The following is a 17,508-nucleotide window of genomic DNA, read 5'->3' as shown; positions in this document are numbered from 1 at the left end:
TATTTGTATTTTTAAGCAGGTTATTGATTGACTTCACTGAGGGTGGTATTCCAATTTCTTTGTTATGTACCTATTGCGTCTCAGATTTTGCTTTAATGAGAGAGTGAGACGCAATATCACTCTGAGATACGTCTTTATATGAGCACCATGGTTTAATGGTATGTAGGAACATTAAATGAAACTTTGTTATTAATAATATAATACATTTATTTTAATCAATTTAATGATGTACGAGTATTATTATTTGCTGAAAATATCAGTTGACACTTGTGCATGTTGATATACACATAATAAATTACTATAACAAGTACAGGTCAGCAGCAGAAATTGCTAAGCGGGCGATGTGTTCAAAATTACCTTGACACGCTCTTATTCTCGCGTCAAGATCATTTTGAACACCTCGCCCGCTTAGCAACTTCTGCTGCTGACTGTACTTACTGCATGGTTTCAAAATAACACACACATAAACACATATATACCTATATAAGTAATATCTAATCTGAAAAAGTATCCTTACATCTAAATACATAAGCAATTTTCAGTAGTTACCACCAAACAGAGTTACTCTGAAATACTCGAGCAATATACCGGGTGTGGCCTGTAATACGAGCAAAAAATTAAACTGAAGGCTGTACTCCTCATACTGACCAACATTTGTTCAGCGACTTAAAAATAACTTGTGGTTTGATTTTTAATACACTTTAAAGAGTTTAACGTTTATTCTAAGACGCAATGTATTGCGAATTTTGTTATGTTGGCGTGACAAGCAACGTCAATAACAATGATATGGAGTGGCGACGGCGTCCTCCATTGAAGATAATATTTATTTTGTATGAAAGGGGAGCCTAAATGTACACATATTACAGGCCATACCCGGTATAGAGGCAGATAGCTGAGTTTCGAATATAACGTTTCCTGGCCGCGTAGCCAAGATGTCAATCGCTTACGCTCCGTAGCGATCGAAACGCAACTGTCACTGTCGCGCTAATATGGAAGAGTGATAGAGAGACATAATGCTTTTCGTTGTCGAAGCGATAGAGATTGTAACCTTGGCTAGGCCGGCTGGTAGGCCCTTTGTAAACAAAGCGCCTTGATGCATCAATGTCATATTTTATTGTCTGTGAAAACTTGTCAAAAAAAAGTTTAAGGCACAGTGTGTATAAGTTACTCTATGGTTTACGATGCGTGCTAGTGCTGCACTCTGGCGGCAGAACATTGCAGTAATGCCCCCTATTTAGTTGCACCCCGGTTTGTCAGAAAATAACGCCGGTTTCAGCTCGGTCGGCGTCGTTTCTTTTTCTGACAACTGTCTCTTCGTCACCTGAAAAATTAAAAAAGGTTTTATTTATTTATTTATTTGTTTAAACTTTATTTAACAAAATATACATTATGTGTCTGACCATGGGGCTTTAATTCCAGGGCTTGATTTTACTCGCTAAACTGAGTTACTTTTACTATGGGACCAACCCTAAAATCGGGGAAATATTTTTGGTTTTTCCATAGAAAACGTCGACATCTGATCAGCCAAAATGTATGAAAAAGTAAAAAAAAAATCGGGATTTCGGGGTTGGTGCCATAATAAAAGTAGCTCAGTTAAGTGAGTAGAAACGAGCCCTGGATTTAAAGCCCGATGGTCAGTAACACCCTGTATACACAACAATGTAGGTACAAATGGGGGACGTAATGCCAAATGGCATTATTGGTTTTAGTCACATAGGTACCTAATAGTTACCTACTTTACAGTCAGAATAATGTAAGAATTGATTTTTGTTACTAATTATTTGACCCTTATGTGTATGAAGCTAAAAATCTTAGCTATAGATGCCACGAATATTAGGCAATTATTCGGTATTCGGCCTATTCGGCCACTTTGCCGAATATTCGGTATTCGGCCGAATGAATATTACGACGTTTTGGTCGCGTGGTACAGGTTGCGATTGCGACAATTTCATTGTTTAGTATGGCATCTTTAACCTCTAGACGCCCAGAGACCTATAAAAAGGTCTCCTGTTCCATTCTAATTTGAACTTTGTGTTGACAAAATAAAATTTCATTTTGCTTGGCAAGTTTTGACGTATGGGCGGCTAGAGGCTATAGTAATAATAACTCAATGCTTCCGCATCCGAGGCCGAATGAAGAGTTAAGCTAAAAATTTTGCTGACTGTACATACATACAGATAGACAGATGATGATTTTTGGTACAGTCAACGGTAAAAATATGGGTGTAGACAACTTACTCAAAAATATGTCCCTTAGTTTCTTAATTCACTGACATAAGAGTTACTATGGGACATATTTTTGAAATGATTTGTACACCCATATTTTTACCGTTGACTGTACTTACGGAGACGCTTGTCACTACGGTCGAATCCCATTGGCGTACAAAACTTGCTTCTATCTTGAATCTGAAATCCAATTAGAAATGGTGTTGTATTAATACCTTTAATATAACAAGCCGTTGAAAGAGACAAAATTTTCTGTTTACTTAAATACATACATCCAAACTATTTCGTTTAACAAGCAGAAACGTCTGCGAGCGATATTTAACAATTTTAAATTAGAGGAAAAATAGAAAAAATCGCTTCAATCGCTTCTGCCGACTGAGCGATTGGACCGAACCATATTTAATTATACGAACGGGTCTCCCGCGATAGAATTTCATTGGTTTTACTTTAAATTCCAACGTTTCAGCTGTGGTGACCGGTCGGGTGACCACAGCTGGTGCGACTCAGCTGAAACGTCGAAATTTAGGGTAAAAACAATGAAATTATACACATAAGACTTTGGGCCCTTTTGGAAGGTAAATAAAGAAAGCGAATTGTACTAACATTTTTAGGGTTCCGTACCCAAAGGGTAAAACGGGACCCTATTACTAAGACTTCGCTGTCCGTCCGTCCGTCCGTCTGTCTGTCACCAGGCTGTATCTCACGAACCGTGATAGCTAGACAGTTGAAATTTCCACAGATGATGTATTTCTGTTGCCGCTATAACAACAAATACTAAAAACAGAATAAAATAAAAAATAAGTTCAAAAACTAAAACCCGACTACTGCAAATCGCGCTCTAAAAAGTATGAAACAAGATAGAATTCTTATCTGAAATTATCAAGCAAGAATTTTTTTATATATTTTTTATAGAGATTCAGAGGATCGCCGTGGTTGTATGCCACGATTATAAACTTAAAAGTAATGTGGCATACGACCACGGCTATCCTCTGAATCTCTGTAAATATATAACAAAATTTTTGCTTGATAATTTCAGATAAGAATTCTATCTTGTTTCATACTTTTTAGAGCGCGATATGCAGTAGTCGGGTTTTAGTTTTTGAACTTAGGTTTTTGAAGTCACTTTATATTACTTTTGCGAGGGCGTCCTCAGTACAGAAATGCACTCAGAGCGCCGCCTATATCGGGCTACGCCCGACTCCTTTAGTATGAGGGCGCCGATGGCAGCCGTCTTTGGAACGCGTACGTCGGGCTCCGCCCAACTCTTTTAATATGAGGGCGCCGAAGGCGCCCGGCTTTGGTACGCGTACGTCGGGTTACGCTCGACACTTTTAGTATGAGGGCGCCGAAGGCGCCCAGCTTTGGGACGCGTACGTCGGGCTATGCCCGACACTTTTAGTATGATGGCGCTGAAGGGGCCCGGCTTTGGAACGCGTATGTCGGGCTACGCCCGACACTTATAATATGAGGGCGCCGAAGGCGCCCGGCTTTGGAAAGCGTACCTCGGGCTCCGCCCGACTCTTTTAGTATGAGGGCGCCGAAGGCGCCCGGCTTTGGAACGCGTATGTCGGGCTACGCCCGACACTTTTAGTATGAGGGGGCCGAAGGCGCCCGGCTTTGGAACGCGTACGTCGGGCTACGCCCGACACTTTTAGTGTGATTCGGCGTGCTTCGGCGTGTGTGCTTCGGCGCCCGGCTTTGGGACGCGTACGTCGGGTTCCGCCCGATTCTTTTAGTATGAGGGCGCCGAAGGCGCCCGGCTTTGGAACGCGTACGTCGGGCTACGCCCGACACTTTTAGTATGAGGGCGCCGAAGGTGCCCGGCTTTGGAACGCGTACGTCGGGCGTGCCCGACTCTTTTTGTATGAGGGCGCCGAAGGCGCCCGGTTTTGGAACGCGTACGTAGGGCTACGCCCGACTCTTTTAGTATGAGGGCGCCGAAGGCGACCGGCTTTGGAACGCGTACGTCGGGATACGCCCGACACTTTTAGTATGACGGCGCCTTCGGCGCCCGGCTTTGGAACGCGTACGTCGGGCTATTACGCCAGACCAGACTCTTTTAGTATGAGCGCGCCGAAGGCGCCCGGCTTTGGAACGCGTACGTCGGGCTACGCCCGACACTTTATGGTACGGAACCCTTCGTGCGCGAGTCCGACTCGCACTTGCCCGGTTTTTTCTACTATGATCTTCTATTTATTATGGGTAATCAAATATACTGTTACTGTCTGTCCTTCGGGGCTCCCTAAAGGATAGGGGCCTTGGGCACGGGCTCCGTTTGCCCTTATAGTAAAGACGGTATACTGGGTAGACCCTTTCGTATAATTAAATACCGATATATCGTAATTATCGTATTTAATATCATTGTCTTACCTTTTGCAAAGTAGCACGATCATTTCCTTCTTGCAAATGAACGCGCAGAAGATGTAACAACCAGACAAGCAGTTGAGGATGTCGACCGCCAGCCATCCCCAATGCTTGGGTTCTATGAACGCCCCAATCACATCCAGAAGCCAGCTGATGCCGGTGATTACTGTCAGCTTCAGGTAAATGATGAATCTGGCGATAGAAATCAATGTTAATTAAGCCTTTATTAGGCAGAGGGAATATATTTTCCACCTGATTTTGAACTTTATTTCAAAGTGATAGAGTTAAATTTTGCATAATTCCTGACACCCTTATGCCTTATAAAGGGTTAATAGCGGTAGGTACCTACAGTTTGGGGGTTCAGAAAGGAGATGGCGGGACGACTTGGAGACATTCTACCCCAAATGGTGGGAAAATGATGCTGACAGGTTCCAGTGGGACATCAAAGTAGGCTAATAAAAAAAACCGGGCAAGTGCGAGACGGACTCGCGCACGAAGGGTTCCGTACCATAATGCAAAAAAAAACCAAAAAAAAGCAAAAAAAAACGGTCACCCATCCAAGTACTGACCCCGCCCGACGTTGCTTAACTTCGGTCAAAAATCATGTTTGTTGTATGGGAGCCCCACTTAAATCTTTATTTTATTTATATTGGTAGTATAAGCACCTGTTCTGAGCCTTCTTAGTATTCCTGCTGTCACCGCTCCCGCCTGGTTTGGCGCTGTTCCGACAAATGTACCGCGCCGTCACCCCGAAGAAGCAGATGTTGACGATGGTTGTGACCAGGATGGGCCCGTTCACGTACAGGCGACGCTCGTTCTCTGTCAATTAAACATATTTCTGGTTCAAACCTGTTCGGAAACAATCACGCCACAACGGTAAAGGTAACATTCCATTTCTGACCGCAGCTGCACTACTACTCCGACATTACTGCAGCGGCTCGAACGCGTCGGTGTTATTGTCAAATTCCATGGTAAATTGAATGACGATACCGACTGCACGTAGGGGATTTTAACGTACTTCCGACCGCAGCTGCACTATCTACTGCTCCAACACATCGGTGTTATTGTTAATTTCCATAGTAAATAGGAAGACCAACTGCACGATGCTTAAAAAACCGGGCAAGTGCGAGTCGGACTCGCGCACGAAGGGTTCCGACCCATAATGCAAAAAAAACAAAAAAAAGCAAAAAAAAAAACGGTCACCCATCCAAGTACTGACCACTCCCGACGTTGCTTAACTTTGGTCAAAAATCACGTTTGTTGTATGGGAGCCCCATTTAAATCTTTATTTTATTCTGTTTTTAGTATTTGTTGTTTTAGCGGCAACAGAAATACATCATCTGTGAAATCTATGATCAATTCACTGATATCTATGTGTTAAAATTGTTAAATATGAAACGGTGTCGTCACGCTATCTAGCTGAGTAGCTGAGCATATATAGGCTAAAGGTGTGTGCGGCATCTATTCGAGAATGATTATTCCTGATTTCCGAGGCACGTTTTTTCCCTTAGACTTCATTCATCTTCTACGATGCTACATATGTCTTTGATACTAGATACGCAGTATCTAGATGGTCAGATGTGGTCCAAAATATTACCCAGACTTCGCTCCATGCAACGATGCAGATGGTCGAAGATCGCCTGGAGAGCAGTGCTAGGAAGAATAACCCATAGGAGTCACGTCCCTCAGACATGAGGTTACGACGAGAACAAACGTACTAGTGTTCGACATGCTAATGCCCAATAGATGACACCTTGCTGTCACCTCTATTGACAATGACTTAAGTTTCAAGATGACTGGGAGCGCGTCGAGCACCAGTACGTTTATCTTATAATGTCGATATAACATATTTCTGGTTCGAATCCGTTCGGAAAAACCGGCGTCTTTTCTGTGGACATCACAAAAGTTAAGAATGACCCATGTTAGACCGGGCCGGAGCTTCCAGTGGTTATACTTTTCAACGACAGATGACCATGATCACCCGTGATCACATGATGCTTTCCATAGAAAACGAAGCGCCGGAAGCTCCGGCCCAGACCCGGTCTGGTCTAACGTGAGTCATCCTTTAGTATCCGGTTTAAGAGCAATCCCCTCCTGAGCTCTCTGCCGAGGTTTTCACGAGGGACTCATTAAAAAAAAAGAATTTAAGAAATGGTTGTATTACCCCTGGAAGCTATGTTAACCGCTTAACATCAGACGGGCCATAAGCTTATTTGCCACTGACGTGGTACAAATCTGTGGCAGAGGTAAAAGCCGTAAAAGGGGGTAAGTCCCACGTAACACTTACGCCCTTTTACACCTAAACCGCGCGAGACTTGCACCCTTTTTCACTAGGGCCACAGAAATACTTACGGGTTTCAAAGTAGCAGTAAGGGCTGTTCACGAAGTGTGGCTGTGCGAAGTCTGGTGCCGCCGTCAAGTCGGCGTAATCTATGCCGACCATGAACGCGACCATTAGCAAGGGTACTCCGAAACAAAAACTTACGTGTCTCAAAGTAGCAGTAAGGGCTATTGACGAAGTGTGGCTGCGCGAAGTCGGGTACCGCCGTCAAGTCGGCGTAATCTATGCCGACCATGAACGCGACCATTAGCAAGGGTACTCCGAAACAAAAACTTACGTGTCTCAAAGTAGCAGTAAGGGCTATTGACGAAGTGTGTCTGCGCGAAGTCGGGTACCGCCGTCAAGTCGGCGTAATCTATGCCGACCATGAACGCGACCATTAGCAAGGGTACTCCGAAACAAAAACTTACGGGTTTCAAAGTAGCAGTAAGGACTATTCACGAAGTGTGGTTGCGCGAAGTCGGGTACCGCCGTCAAGTCGGCGTAATCTATGCCGACCATGAACGCGACCATTAGCAAGGGTACTCCGAAACAAAAACTTACGTGTCTCAAAGTAGCAGTAAGGGCTATTGACGAAGTGTGTCTGCGCGAAGTCGGGTACCGCCGTCAAGTCGGCGTAATCTATGCCGACCATGAACGCGACCATTAGCAAGGGTACTCCGAAACAAAAACTTACGGGTTTCAAAGTAGCAGTAAGGACTATTCACGAAGTGTGGTTGCGCGAAGTCGGGTACCGCCGTCAAGTCGGCGTAATCTATGCCGACCATGAACGCGACCATTAGCAAGGGTACTCCGAAACCGTATGTGCTGTACCAGTAGAACTTCGTAAGGATCTTGCTCCGGGGTTGCCAGTGTTGACTGTATACGTTACTGTGTGAAATAAAAAAAACAATTACATAATATATTTGGAGTTGAAACTCTAATAGACGGTTTACATTCGCGGCTCGCGGTTTGGCTCGCGGCTCGGCTCGTGGCTCGCACGAGAATGTAAACTGCCTATAAGGTCCATGGGGTCCCAGCGCGCATAAGGCCAGCATCCTAGGTACAATGCCCCAGGGGCCTATTTTAGATTTAACCTAGTTATTAATTTAGTTTCCCATCCGCGCGGTTTAGTTCGCGGCTGAATGGCGTCAGATCGCACAGGAAAGGAACGAATGGCGCAAACTAGTGTCGGAGGCCAAGATCCACTTCGGGTCGCTGAGCCAGCGAAGTAAGTAAGTATTAATTTAGTTTAGTAGTAGACTGGCAAGGCTGAATCCATGTATGGCCAAAGACCAAAAGCATCCAGCAGGCTAGTGCTCTAAAACAGAATAAGTAATACTACAATAATTATCTAAATGCGAAGGCTGAAGGTGCAGATTTTCTTTATTAAAACATATTTTCCGGCTCCAAATATTTAGATCGAATGATTTAAATATGATAAATATGATGATGATGATGATCATTTTGATGTTATGTATATAATATGGGAATAAGAAATGTTTATTAGCACAAATAATAACTAATAATACAACATAAAATAACACAAAACTATGGGAATTACATTCGACGTCAAAGGTACGTTTACACTTTTCGTCTTATTACAAAGGAGTAAGGTGCAAAAGTGTAAACATATCTTTGACGTCGACTGTACCTACCAATAAAAATGTATACATGAAAATTGATATTGGGCCCGATTCGGATTTTGAAATAGATATCTATTAGATACCTTTTAGACATCACCAAGATACGATAACGATATGTTTAAGATCTAACCTGTCAAATTTGACATTTGCGATTCTAGAGATACTCTTGAACGATTTCCACAGGATATGACTAAGAGATCCAATTCACATCTAATAGATATCTTACTCTATCTAAAGTAAAAGTGACATTGGTTGCCCGAATTGCGCTGCAAAAGAGAACTTGATGTTGATATCTAAACTATAACGTATCTAGAATGGATCTAGTACGTGTCGTCTCTTGTGAATATCTTGTAGTTCGAATACGGCAGATTCTTCCTTTTATTCAGGGAAATGAAATAAATAATGTGAACGTTGATATTATAATTTAACTCATAAAACACACAAACACACACATACACGTAGGTACATACTGTGTCCATATTTGTTTTTGAATAATTACCTACATCACCTACATGCTTAGAGAATATAACCAACGGAGTGGTCATTAACAGGGGTTCCCCTCTGTCGAAAAAAGGCGGCCAATGTTCAACCACATGTCAAACACATGTATGGACTGACGTTTATCTGACATGGCTATGTTGACGTTACGTATACATTTGATGTGCCCCTGCCCCGCAAAAAACGGCAGACTATTTTGTACCGCAAATTATAGACATGGCGTCTCCGTTGGTTATATCCTCTAAGCCTACATGTCGCAAACAAAATAAATGAGCAAGTATGTAATAAATAGTTACGTGCAGATATTCACATTTGATAAGGCATTAGGTATTGATAGACTACTAATTAATACATTATATTAATAATTAATACCATAGATAAGTAGGGTCAAGGAGAACAGTGGGCCCGATTCGGATTTTGAAATAGACATCTATTAGATATCTTTTAGACATCACCACGATACGATAACGATATGTTTAAGATCTAACCTGTCAAATTTGACATTTGCGCGATTCTGGAGATACTCTTGAACGATTTCCACAGGATATGATATGACTTAGAGATCCAATTCACATCTAATAGATATCTTTATCTAACGTAAAACTGACATTGGTTGCCCGAATTGCGCTGCAAAAGAGAACTAGTTGATATCTAAACTATAACGTATCTAGAATGGATCTAGTACGTGTCGTCTCTTGTGAATATCTTGAAGTTCGAATACGGCAGATTGGCTCGGTAAAAAAGACCGGGTACAGTGGCTCAGCTCACTCTACCTAATTTCAACAGAAGAGAGGCGATATTTATTTTGGGCGATTGAGCCACTGTTCGAGCTGAGTCACTGTTTGAGCTGAGCCACTGTTTCCGCCTGCATCTCACGATAAATGATTGACTGATTGTGATACTTACCATGTAGTTGTCCACATGTCGTATGACATAACATTCATCCACGCAAAGCTGGCCCACACCGAATAATACAGCACGAGACCTGCAATTTATAATAATTAGAATCAGAATCAGAATCAGAATGCTTTATTTGTGAAACATAGGTATAAATGGTCTTAGGTATATAGGTACATTGAGCGCTATGTTTTGCCGGTTGGCCTTCATAAATGTGACGTTCCACGGCAAAAGGTACCTTATGGCGGCTGGCGCTTACGTCGCATAGCGCCGCAATAATATTGGAGCGGCGTTAATAATTAATTAAAATAAATAAATAAATAAATAATAGCGTAAGCGTCAACCTCCATAAGGTACCTGTACCCTCGTGCAGGCAGCTTAGTGACCTTAGTGTAGGAAATAAAGGTAGTGGACCCCACAGTTATTGGCTACTTCCTACTAGTCAAATGAGCTTCTTTTTAGGGTTCCGTACCCACAGGGTAAAACGGGATCCTATTACTAAGACTTCGCTGTCCGTCCATCCGTCCGTCCGTCCGTCCGTCTGTCACCAGGCTGTATCTCACGAACCGTGATAGCTAGACAGTTGAAATTTTCACAGATGTATTTCTGTTGCCGCTATAACAACAAATACTAAAAACAGAATAAAATAAAGATTTCAATGGGGCTCCCATACAACAAACGTGATTTTTGACCAAAGTTAAGCAACGTGGGGAGTGGTCAGTACTTGGATGGGTGACCGTTTTTTTTTTGCTTTTTTTTTGTTTTTTTTTTGCATTATGGTACGGATCCTTTCGTGCGCGAGTCTGACTCGCACTTGCCCGGTTTTTTTTAGAACTGTCAAAACCATTTTCTATTATGGAATTTATATGAAAACTTGTGGAGTGACGTCACAGTCGACTCACTTTCTATACTTCCATCCGATTTATTAAATATAAATTTTATTATGTTTCAAAATAACTGCTATCTATGTTTTTCTAATAATTATCTGGTGCTTTTATTTCGTGCACGGTGTGAAACAATTGATTTTAAGTATAGGAAAGTACCCAATTCCTCTGCCAGAAAAAACTTTACAGTATGATAAAGTATCAATAAATATACTTGGTCAAGCAAATCTTGTCAGTAGAAAAAGGCGCGAAATTCAACTTTTCTATGGGACGATAACCCATCGCGCCTACATTTTTTAAATTTGCCGCCTTTTTCTACTGACAAGATTTGCTTGACCATCTATAACTTAGGAGTGTTTTTTTGAATATTTATATGTTTGTTTCGGCTTTCGGCTCATACTATACAATAACCAAGCAAAATTTCATCGACTCAGAAATTAATGCATGGGTCCATCAACTTGTTTTATTTCCTACACTAGCTTTCTCGCGCAACAATTGGCCATAACATTCTATACTGCAAAACGTAATTCAAGGCCAAAAAAAGTAAGACAATGTTGCCACTGCAATAATTTGTTTGTAAAATAGTAAATTCATTTTGATAAATAAGTAATCACGCTAAGATAATTTATTTATTAGTAATTTTACTCCTGCAATTTAAAAAAAGTACTTTTAGTTACTTATTTTTTCATAAATACAAGACGCGCTAGTAAAAAAGTGGCAACATTTCTTACTTTTTTTGGTCTTGAACTACGTTTTGCAGTTTAGCGCGGGAAAGCTGTCTGTGTGATGGGCACTGGGCAAGTGGGCACACTACCAAGTGCACAAAATTTTAATAGGTATTTTTAATATTTAGCTTTAGTTATTTTAATTGTGTGTAGTTAGTTAACTATGTATATCGTCGCCTAGCAGCCATATTACAAAGCTTTTTGCTTAAGGCACTTGTCCCACCACCGACGATGAGCGATAAGCGAGTAGAACGATAAACTAGAAACGAGTGGGCGAGCGGCGAGAAGCGAGTGTTAGCTCTAATAATTTTATCGCTCGGCTATAGGCGAGTGTTCGAGTGCAACGGGCTATTACTCGCTCGGGCGGTACAGCGTAGCCGAACACGCAGACTGATTGGTCTCGCAGCTTGAGTTCTAACTACGAGGCGAGCACCGCCGAGCGAGTACCGCTGACCTAGTTTTATCTTATCGCGGCGACAAACTAGTATAGCGAGTGTTCTCGCCGGCAGTGTGAACAGCCAGCGATGAACTATTTATATATATATGTGTCTCTTTTACTAACACATGAATCACCTGATCCTAATCTTTTGTTCGTTTCTTGGGCGAGAAAATCGCCGATAGTTAATCGCTTACTCGCTCTTGGTGGGACAAGTGCTTAAGTTTGGGGCTAGGTTGATCTGTGTAAAATTGTAAATTATCCCCAGATATTTAATTATTTATTTCTAAAGTGCCACGAAAATTCCGGTCTCTGGCTACTTACCCACAAAAGTGCACACATTCTTCTTCAATCTCAAATTTCCAGTCAACACCTGGACGGCCCTGAAGAGGAACGTGGCCAGCAGGCATGACACCAACGCCATGAGCATGAGGGCCGGGAGGTTCCTTTTCTGCGGCAGCACACCGTAGGCCGCCAGAGTCAGCAAGAAGAATAAGCAGGATATCAGCATAGCTGTGGAAAATAAATAAGTAATATAGATAATTAGGGAACAAACCAAATTATTTTATTAAATTTTTTTTGGTTATGTTTTTTCAGTACCACCACCTGCCACCGGGTGGACTTATCTCTTTTTCTCTCTCTTGACATGACATGACACGTATATGACATCTATTTCAGTTTATAAGTTACATAATTCGTCGGGTGAAAAGCAAAAGTGACTAAGTACTGTCAAAAAATTAAAGTAACAATGCACTTTATTACACTTTTAACACGGTTCAATAATTTCAATGGTGTTAGTTAGTGACTTTTGCTTGTCACCCGACGAATATTATATTTTATTTCGAATCAGTTTTAGAGTTCCGTACCCAAAGGGTAAAAACGGGACCCTATTATTAAGACGCCGCTGTCCGTCTGTCTGTCACCAGGCTGTAACTCATGAACCGTGATAGCTAAACAGTTGAAATTTTCACAGATGTATTTTTTACCGTTTTTGCGTAATGGTACGGAACCTTTCGTGCGCGAGTCCGACTCGCACTTGGCCGGTTTTTATTTAATGACGAAGGCATGGGGGCTAATGAAGTCAACAGCTCACATAGCTACCAGTTTATGCATCAGTTTCATAATAAGCTTTTATTCACGTACCCGATGCAATTACGATATCCTTAATGTATGTATACTCGTCCAGTTTCTTTCCCTCACGTATAACGCGATGGATCAGTCTGGTAGATTCAACGTCAACGCCATTCTTGGTGATTGCCTGCAGTTCCACGCAATGTCTCGTGTAATTCCATGAAGGATGGGGCCATCGGTTGAGGTAGTTCGACTTCCGAACTGCTTTACTGCCATCCTGAAATAAATAGTATGGCGGTCAGCAAAATAATAATCAGCGCGTGTCAATAACTTAGTATAGGCAAAGACATATGTAACTTCGTATAAGATGAATAAAGTCTAAGAAAAAAACGTGCCCCGGAAATCAAGAAAAGTCATTCTCGGATAGATGGCGCACACACCTTTGGCCTATTCTCGGCTAGATGGCGTGACGACACCGTTTCATATTTAACAATTTTAACACATAGATATCAGTGAATGAACATGGGTCAAAATTGTATAAAAATAATAGAATCATTTATCCATTTTATTTGATAATTTTGTACGTGTTTGTTTTGCGTTATAGTCGTGTGTCGATAGATGACAGTTTTACAGCGACTACAACATTTACTATGACAGGACCCCTCTATACTATCTATTCTTTTTGGTATAGGTTAGAGCACGCGCTGGGGCAGTTAAGATAATGTATATGTATCGCCGCAGATAAGAGATGTGATGTCAAGATAACGATGATGTACCTATAAAACGCTTAGTTATAATGGAATAAATTAGTCTAAGTCTGCCCCAGTCTACGGTGTCTTTTACTCAACCAACCCATTTCCTCTAAAAATAGGTTCGTCAAAAACAGTTTTAAACTATCACGATTTTCGCACATTGAGTTATTATACTCTTTATTCATCATTGTTCTTAGGCTAGGATTTTTATAATATGAATATAAGTAAAATATAAAAACACAAAACAATAAAAAATACATATAAACACATTATAAAAAACCTAGGGTGCCGCCGGCAGCGGGGCAGGGCCCAAGCTTATTATACTTATTATTAATTTGTTACTATTGAGAAGCCACACAAAACAATTGCCAACTAACTGTCGCAATCGCATCCTGTACCACGCGATCAAAATGTCGTAAGCACCGTGAAATTTAAGGCGCTTACGCGTTTAGGTCGCGAGACTCACGCTCCGCTTCTATGGTTTGTTGTCAAAACAACATCAATTTATGGCGCAAAATAATAGTTCTCTGTGCCGGTTCTATACGTTAGTAATAATGTTGTATGTCGGTGTGTTGTACTTAAAAAGCAACACAAATAAAAGTATTTTATGAATATTTAATATTTGACATGTTTACTGAGTAGAAAAGCGGATAGCGCTAGGCCTAGGAAACAGTAGGTAGGTTGAAGAAGATTTCATATGTTTTCCAGTTTTTACCCCTTGAAGTGGATTGCTCCGGACAGTCATTTAAATTTGAAATTTGATTAATTAGGTAAATTTCAATTAGTATAGTGTTATTTATTGATAAAAACAAAGAAAGGAATAAACAAACATAATAAAACTTACAAAACTAAAGATAAAAAATTTGCCCTAGGTCGCCGTCAACGGGCAAGGTGCCCAGAAGGCTGGCCGTATTTCCCCGCTGTATAGCGATGCTAATACGCTGGGCGAAATAGTGGCCAGCCCTCTGGTCACCAGAAGCCTCTATTAAGCGCGCCGACAAGTCTTTGTACAGTCGACGCGCACTTGGCCCCCACGGCCCCAAAGTTTCGACACCAAACGCCGCAAATATGTAGCTGCTTCCCAGAGCGGCATATTTGCGGCGCTTGAGGCTTTCGGCTGAGGAAGCCGCAGCGCCAGCAGAATCTTTGGTACTTGGAACATGGGACGGTGCCAGGGTATCAACGCAAGTAGCGTCCCAAACTAGCGGCCGACCCATGCTCCAAGGCACCAGTGTCATTCCGTCGGGTCTCTTGCCGTCATCCCTGGCCAGACCGCTGGGCTCGAGGACTGCAGGTACTTTGGCACTAACAAGAGCCCGACGGAGGACATCATTTATACTGGCATGGCGGGGGATCCTGCCAGCGCTTCGAGCACATGAGAGGCCATGGTGGCCAAGAATGTCCACCGTGGTGCCACATTGACAGCGATGTGGCTGATTGGTAGATGCCCCTAAACGTAAGCTAGCTGCTAGGCGGAAGGTAGTATTGTCTAGAAAAGTCCCAATATTTGGAGAGGGTAGCGCCTGCAGCCACAGACCTGACTCCCACTCTGCAGTCGCAAGGAGACGAGCTCGGTCTGTCGAACTAGGTGACGTATCTAAAAGGTTTTTCCGTACTAGTTGACAGAGCGGCTCGTCCCACTGCCTCTGCGAGCAGGGATTTTCAGGCAGGTCTGTGTTGGGACAGGTTATAGACCAGACGTTCTTGGCCTCGGAGCAGTGTGCGGCCTCTATAGATCCAATAGAAGGACCTAGTATTTTCCCTATAAGGCTTTGAGCACCATGCACCGAGGACAAGAACGCAGGTAAGGATACACAAGAAATTTTGCGGATGCCCAGGCCGCCAAACCTAATGGGTAGGCTAGCCTGGGTCCAAGACCTTTCGTCAAAAGAGATGTTAAAGATGGATGTGAGTGTTTCAACTACCAATGTATCTAATTTTGAGACCAAATTGGGGTGTTTCCAAAGATGGGTTCCGCGAAGAATATACGTGAATTTTGGAACGAAAAGACAATGCTTAACGATCGAATAGGCTGAATGTAGATTAATTTTGGCCAGGCGGTGTGATGTAGCTGTAAAATTTTGAATTTTTGAGTCAACGAAATTTTCAAAGGATTGGTCTAAGACGGGACAGCCAAGGAGGTGAAGCGATTCTTTGTTTACAATTTTGAAATATTAATTATAAAATAGATTCTTATCCAACAACAGAAATATATAATTCTATATTAAAATTTAAAATTTTCACTAACCTCCAAAAGATAGAACTCCAAAGTTTTAGAACTCGTTATATCTGGTAATTTTTTAAAAACGTCGCTATACACAAACTTGAGACTTTTCAACGTTTTTCCTGTATTAATAATCTTCTTTTTCACATCCTTATTGAAAATGCTTACTTTAAAATCTTCCAATTTCGTCACATTAAACACATTGTCAACACAAGAGCTTGTTTTGTTGAATTTCAGACTAATTTGTGTGCCGGGGCAACATTTTGAGAGGCAATTCTCGCAATCTTCGACTATGTAGCCGTTATCCACATATTTAAATACATGAGTATTATTGGCAATATTTTGGGCTCGTACCACACAGAAGACGAGCCACAGGAAGCGGTACATGGTGACTGGAACGAAATAAACATTTCTATGTAGTTAATCCTAAATAATAATATCAGTAGATTAGGCGTCGGACACACTGAAAGTCGCGCGTGTTGCGCGCTGGTGCATGACATTTACGAGTAATACATGGGGCCCAATGATTAACAGTCCGCCGGACGGTATCGGCCTGTCAGTTGTTCGGAACTGTCAAAATTTTGTTCTAACTGACAGGCCGATACACTGAGAGAAAAGTACAACAGAAATATTGGCACAAATATTTATGTAATTGAATTTTAGTTTTGTGTTATTAGTTATTATTATTTGTGCTAATAAACATCTCTTATTCTTATTCTTATTCTTAAATACACTTAGAATTACAAAAATAAACTTAATCCGGGGACAAGGAGAGTTAACTAATACGAACAAATTGACTTTTGTAATTTCTATTAGTTGTTGTCATTTCTATTATCTTTTTGTTGAAATTATATTTGGGATTACTGAGCTGTTTGTAGAAATAAATAAACTTTACAGAAATAGTGAAACGTCCATAATTATTACTAAAACTTAATTTTTTCCCCCAGTACAGAACTGTTTTTTAATTCCTGGTGATGATTTTTCTCTCAGTGTACCATCCGGCGGACTGTTAATCAGTGGGCCCCAACCTGCTAGGCGGGCCCCTAGATCGTAAGTGATTTTCACTACAAAACGGAAAAACCGCGTAATCGTAGGCATCATGCGTAGCGCGTAGCTCGCGCTGGCAGACTGCCAGTGGCAGTGAATACGTCAATATATCTGAGGAGGTACTAAATTCAACCGTATTTTCTTTCACATCGCATGAAGATACGGAATGCTCCATTATGCGTGGTCCGACACGCACTTGGCTGGGTTTTTTATTTAGATTATAACAGGAAAAATGTTATTAAAGCCATAACTAGCGATAAGGATAGGGCAACGTACTCGTATAAAAGCATATTTTAAACAACCAAACAGAATTTTTTTTATAATTACACCTAAAAGGATAATTTTATTAATCAACTAGCTTCCCACGAGCTCCCAAATTATACACTTAAACCTTCCTCAAGAATCACTCTATCTATAGG

General features: G+C 41.6%; 1 protein-coding gene and 1 long non-coding RNA gene across 2 annotated transcripts; both read right to left on the bottom strand.

Moving 5' to 3' along the window:
• Positions 1–1,094: 1,094 nt before the first annotated feature.
• On the bottom strand, positions 1,095–2,407 carry LOC134677177 (uncharacterized). Its single transcript, XR_010100003.1, has 2 exons — positions 2,345–2,407; positions 1,095–1,321 (listed from the first exon to the last, which is right to left on the bottom strand). It is a non-coding gene; the product is annotated as an uncharacterized LOC134677177 (long non-coding RNA).
• Positions 2,408–4,591: 2,184 nt separating this feature from the next.
• On the bottom strand, positions 4,592–15,205 carry LOC134676848 (uncharacterized). The gene is made up of 10 exons (XM_063535229.1): positions 15,158–15,205; positions 13,139–13,343; positions 12,320–12,508; positions 9,960–10,038; positions 7,607–7,800; positions 7,474–7,551; positions 7,208–7,321; positions 6,942–7,097; positions 5,255–5,408; positions 4,592–4,781 (listed from the first exon to the last, which is right to left on the bottom strand). The coding sequence occupies exons 1-10, from the start codon at positions 15,203–15,205 to the stop codon at positions 4,592–4,594; spliced, it is 1,407 nt and encodes a 468-aa protein (XP_063391299.1).
• Positions 15,206–17,508: the final 2,303 nt, after the last annotated feature.

The sequence above is a fragment of the Cydia fagiglandana genome, chromosome 25 (assembly GCF_963556715.1).
Source record: "Cydia fagiglandana chromosome 25, ilCydFagi1.1, whole genome shotgun sequence".
Taxonomy (NCBI): Eukaryota; Metazoa; Arthropoda; class Insecta; order Lepidoptera; family Tortricidae; genus Cydia; species Cydia fagiglandana.
The sequence above is the reverse complement of the archived record's forward strand: the minus strand, read 5'-3'. Positions and strand labels throughout refer to the sequence as shown.

Bases quoted from the DNA above. Each gene is read 5' to 3' on its own strand.
- LOC134676848 (XM_063535229.1), bottom strand. From the start codon at position 15,205: ATGGCCTCTCATGTGCTCGAAGCGCTGGCAGGATCCCCCGCCATGCCA. The intron at 13,344-15,157 runs GTATAAATGATG...TATTTATTTCAG, and splicing joins CAGGATCCCCCGCCATGCCA to GATGGCAGTAAAGCAGTTCG. The intron at 7,322-7,473 runs GTAAGTTTTTGT...TTTGTTTCGGAG, and splicing joins TTACTGCTACTTTGAGACAC to TACCCTTGCTAATGGTCGCG.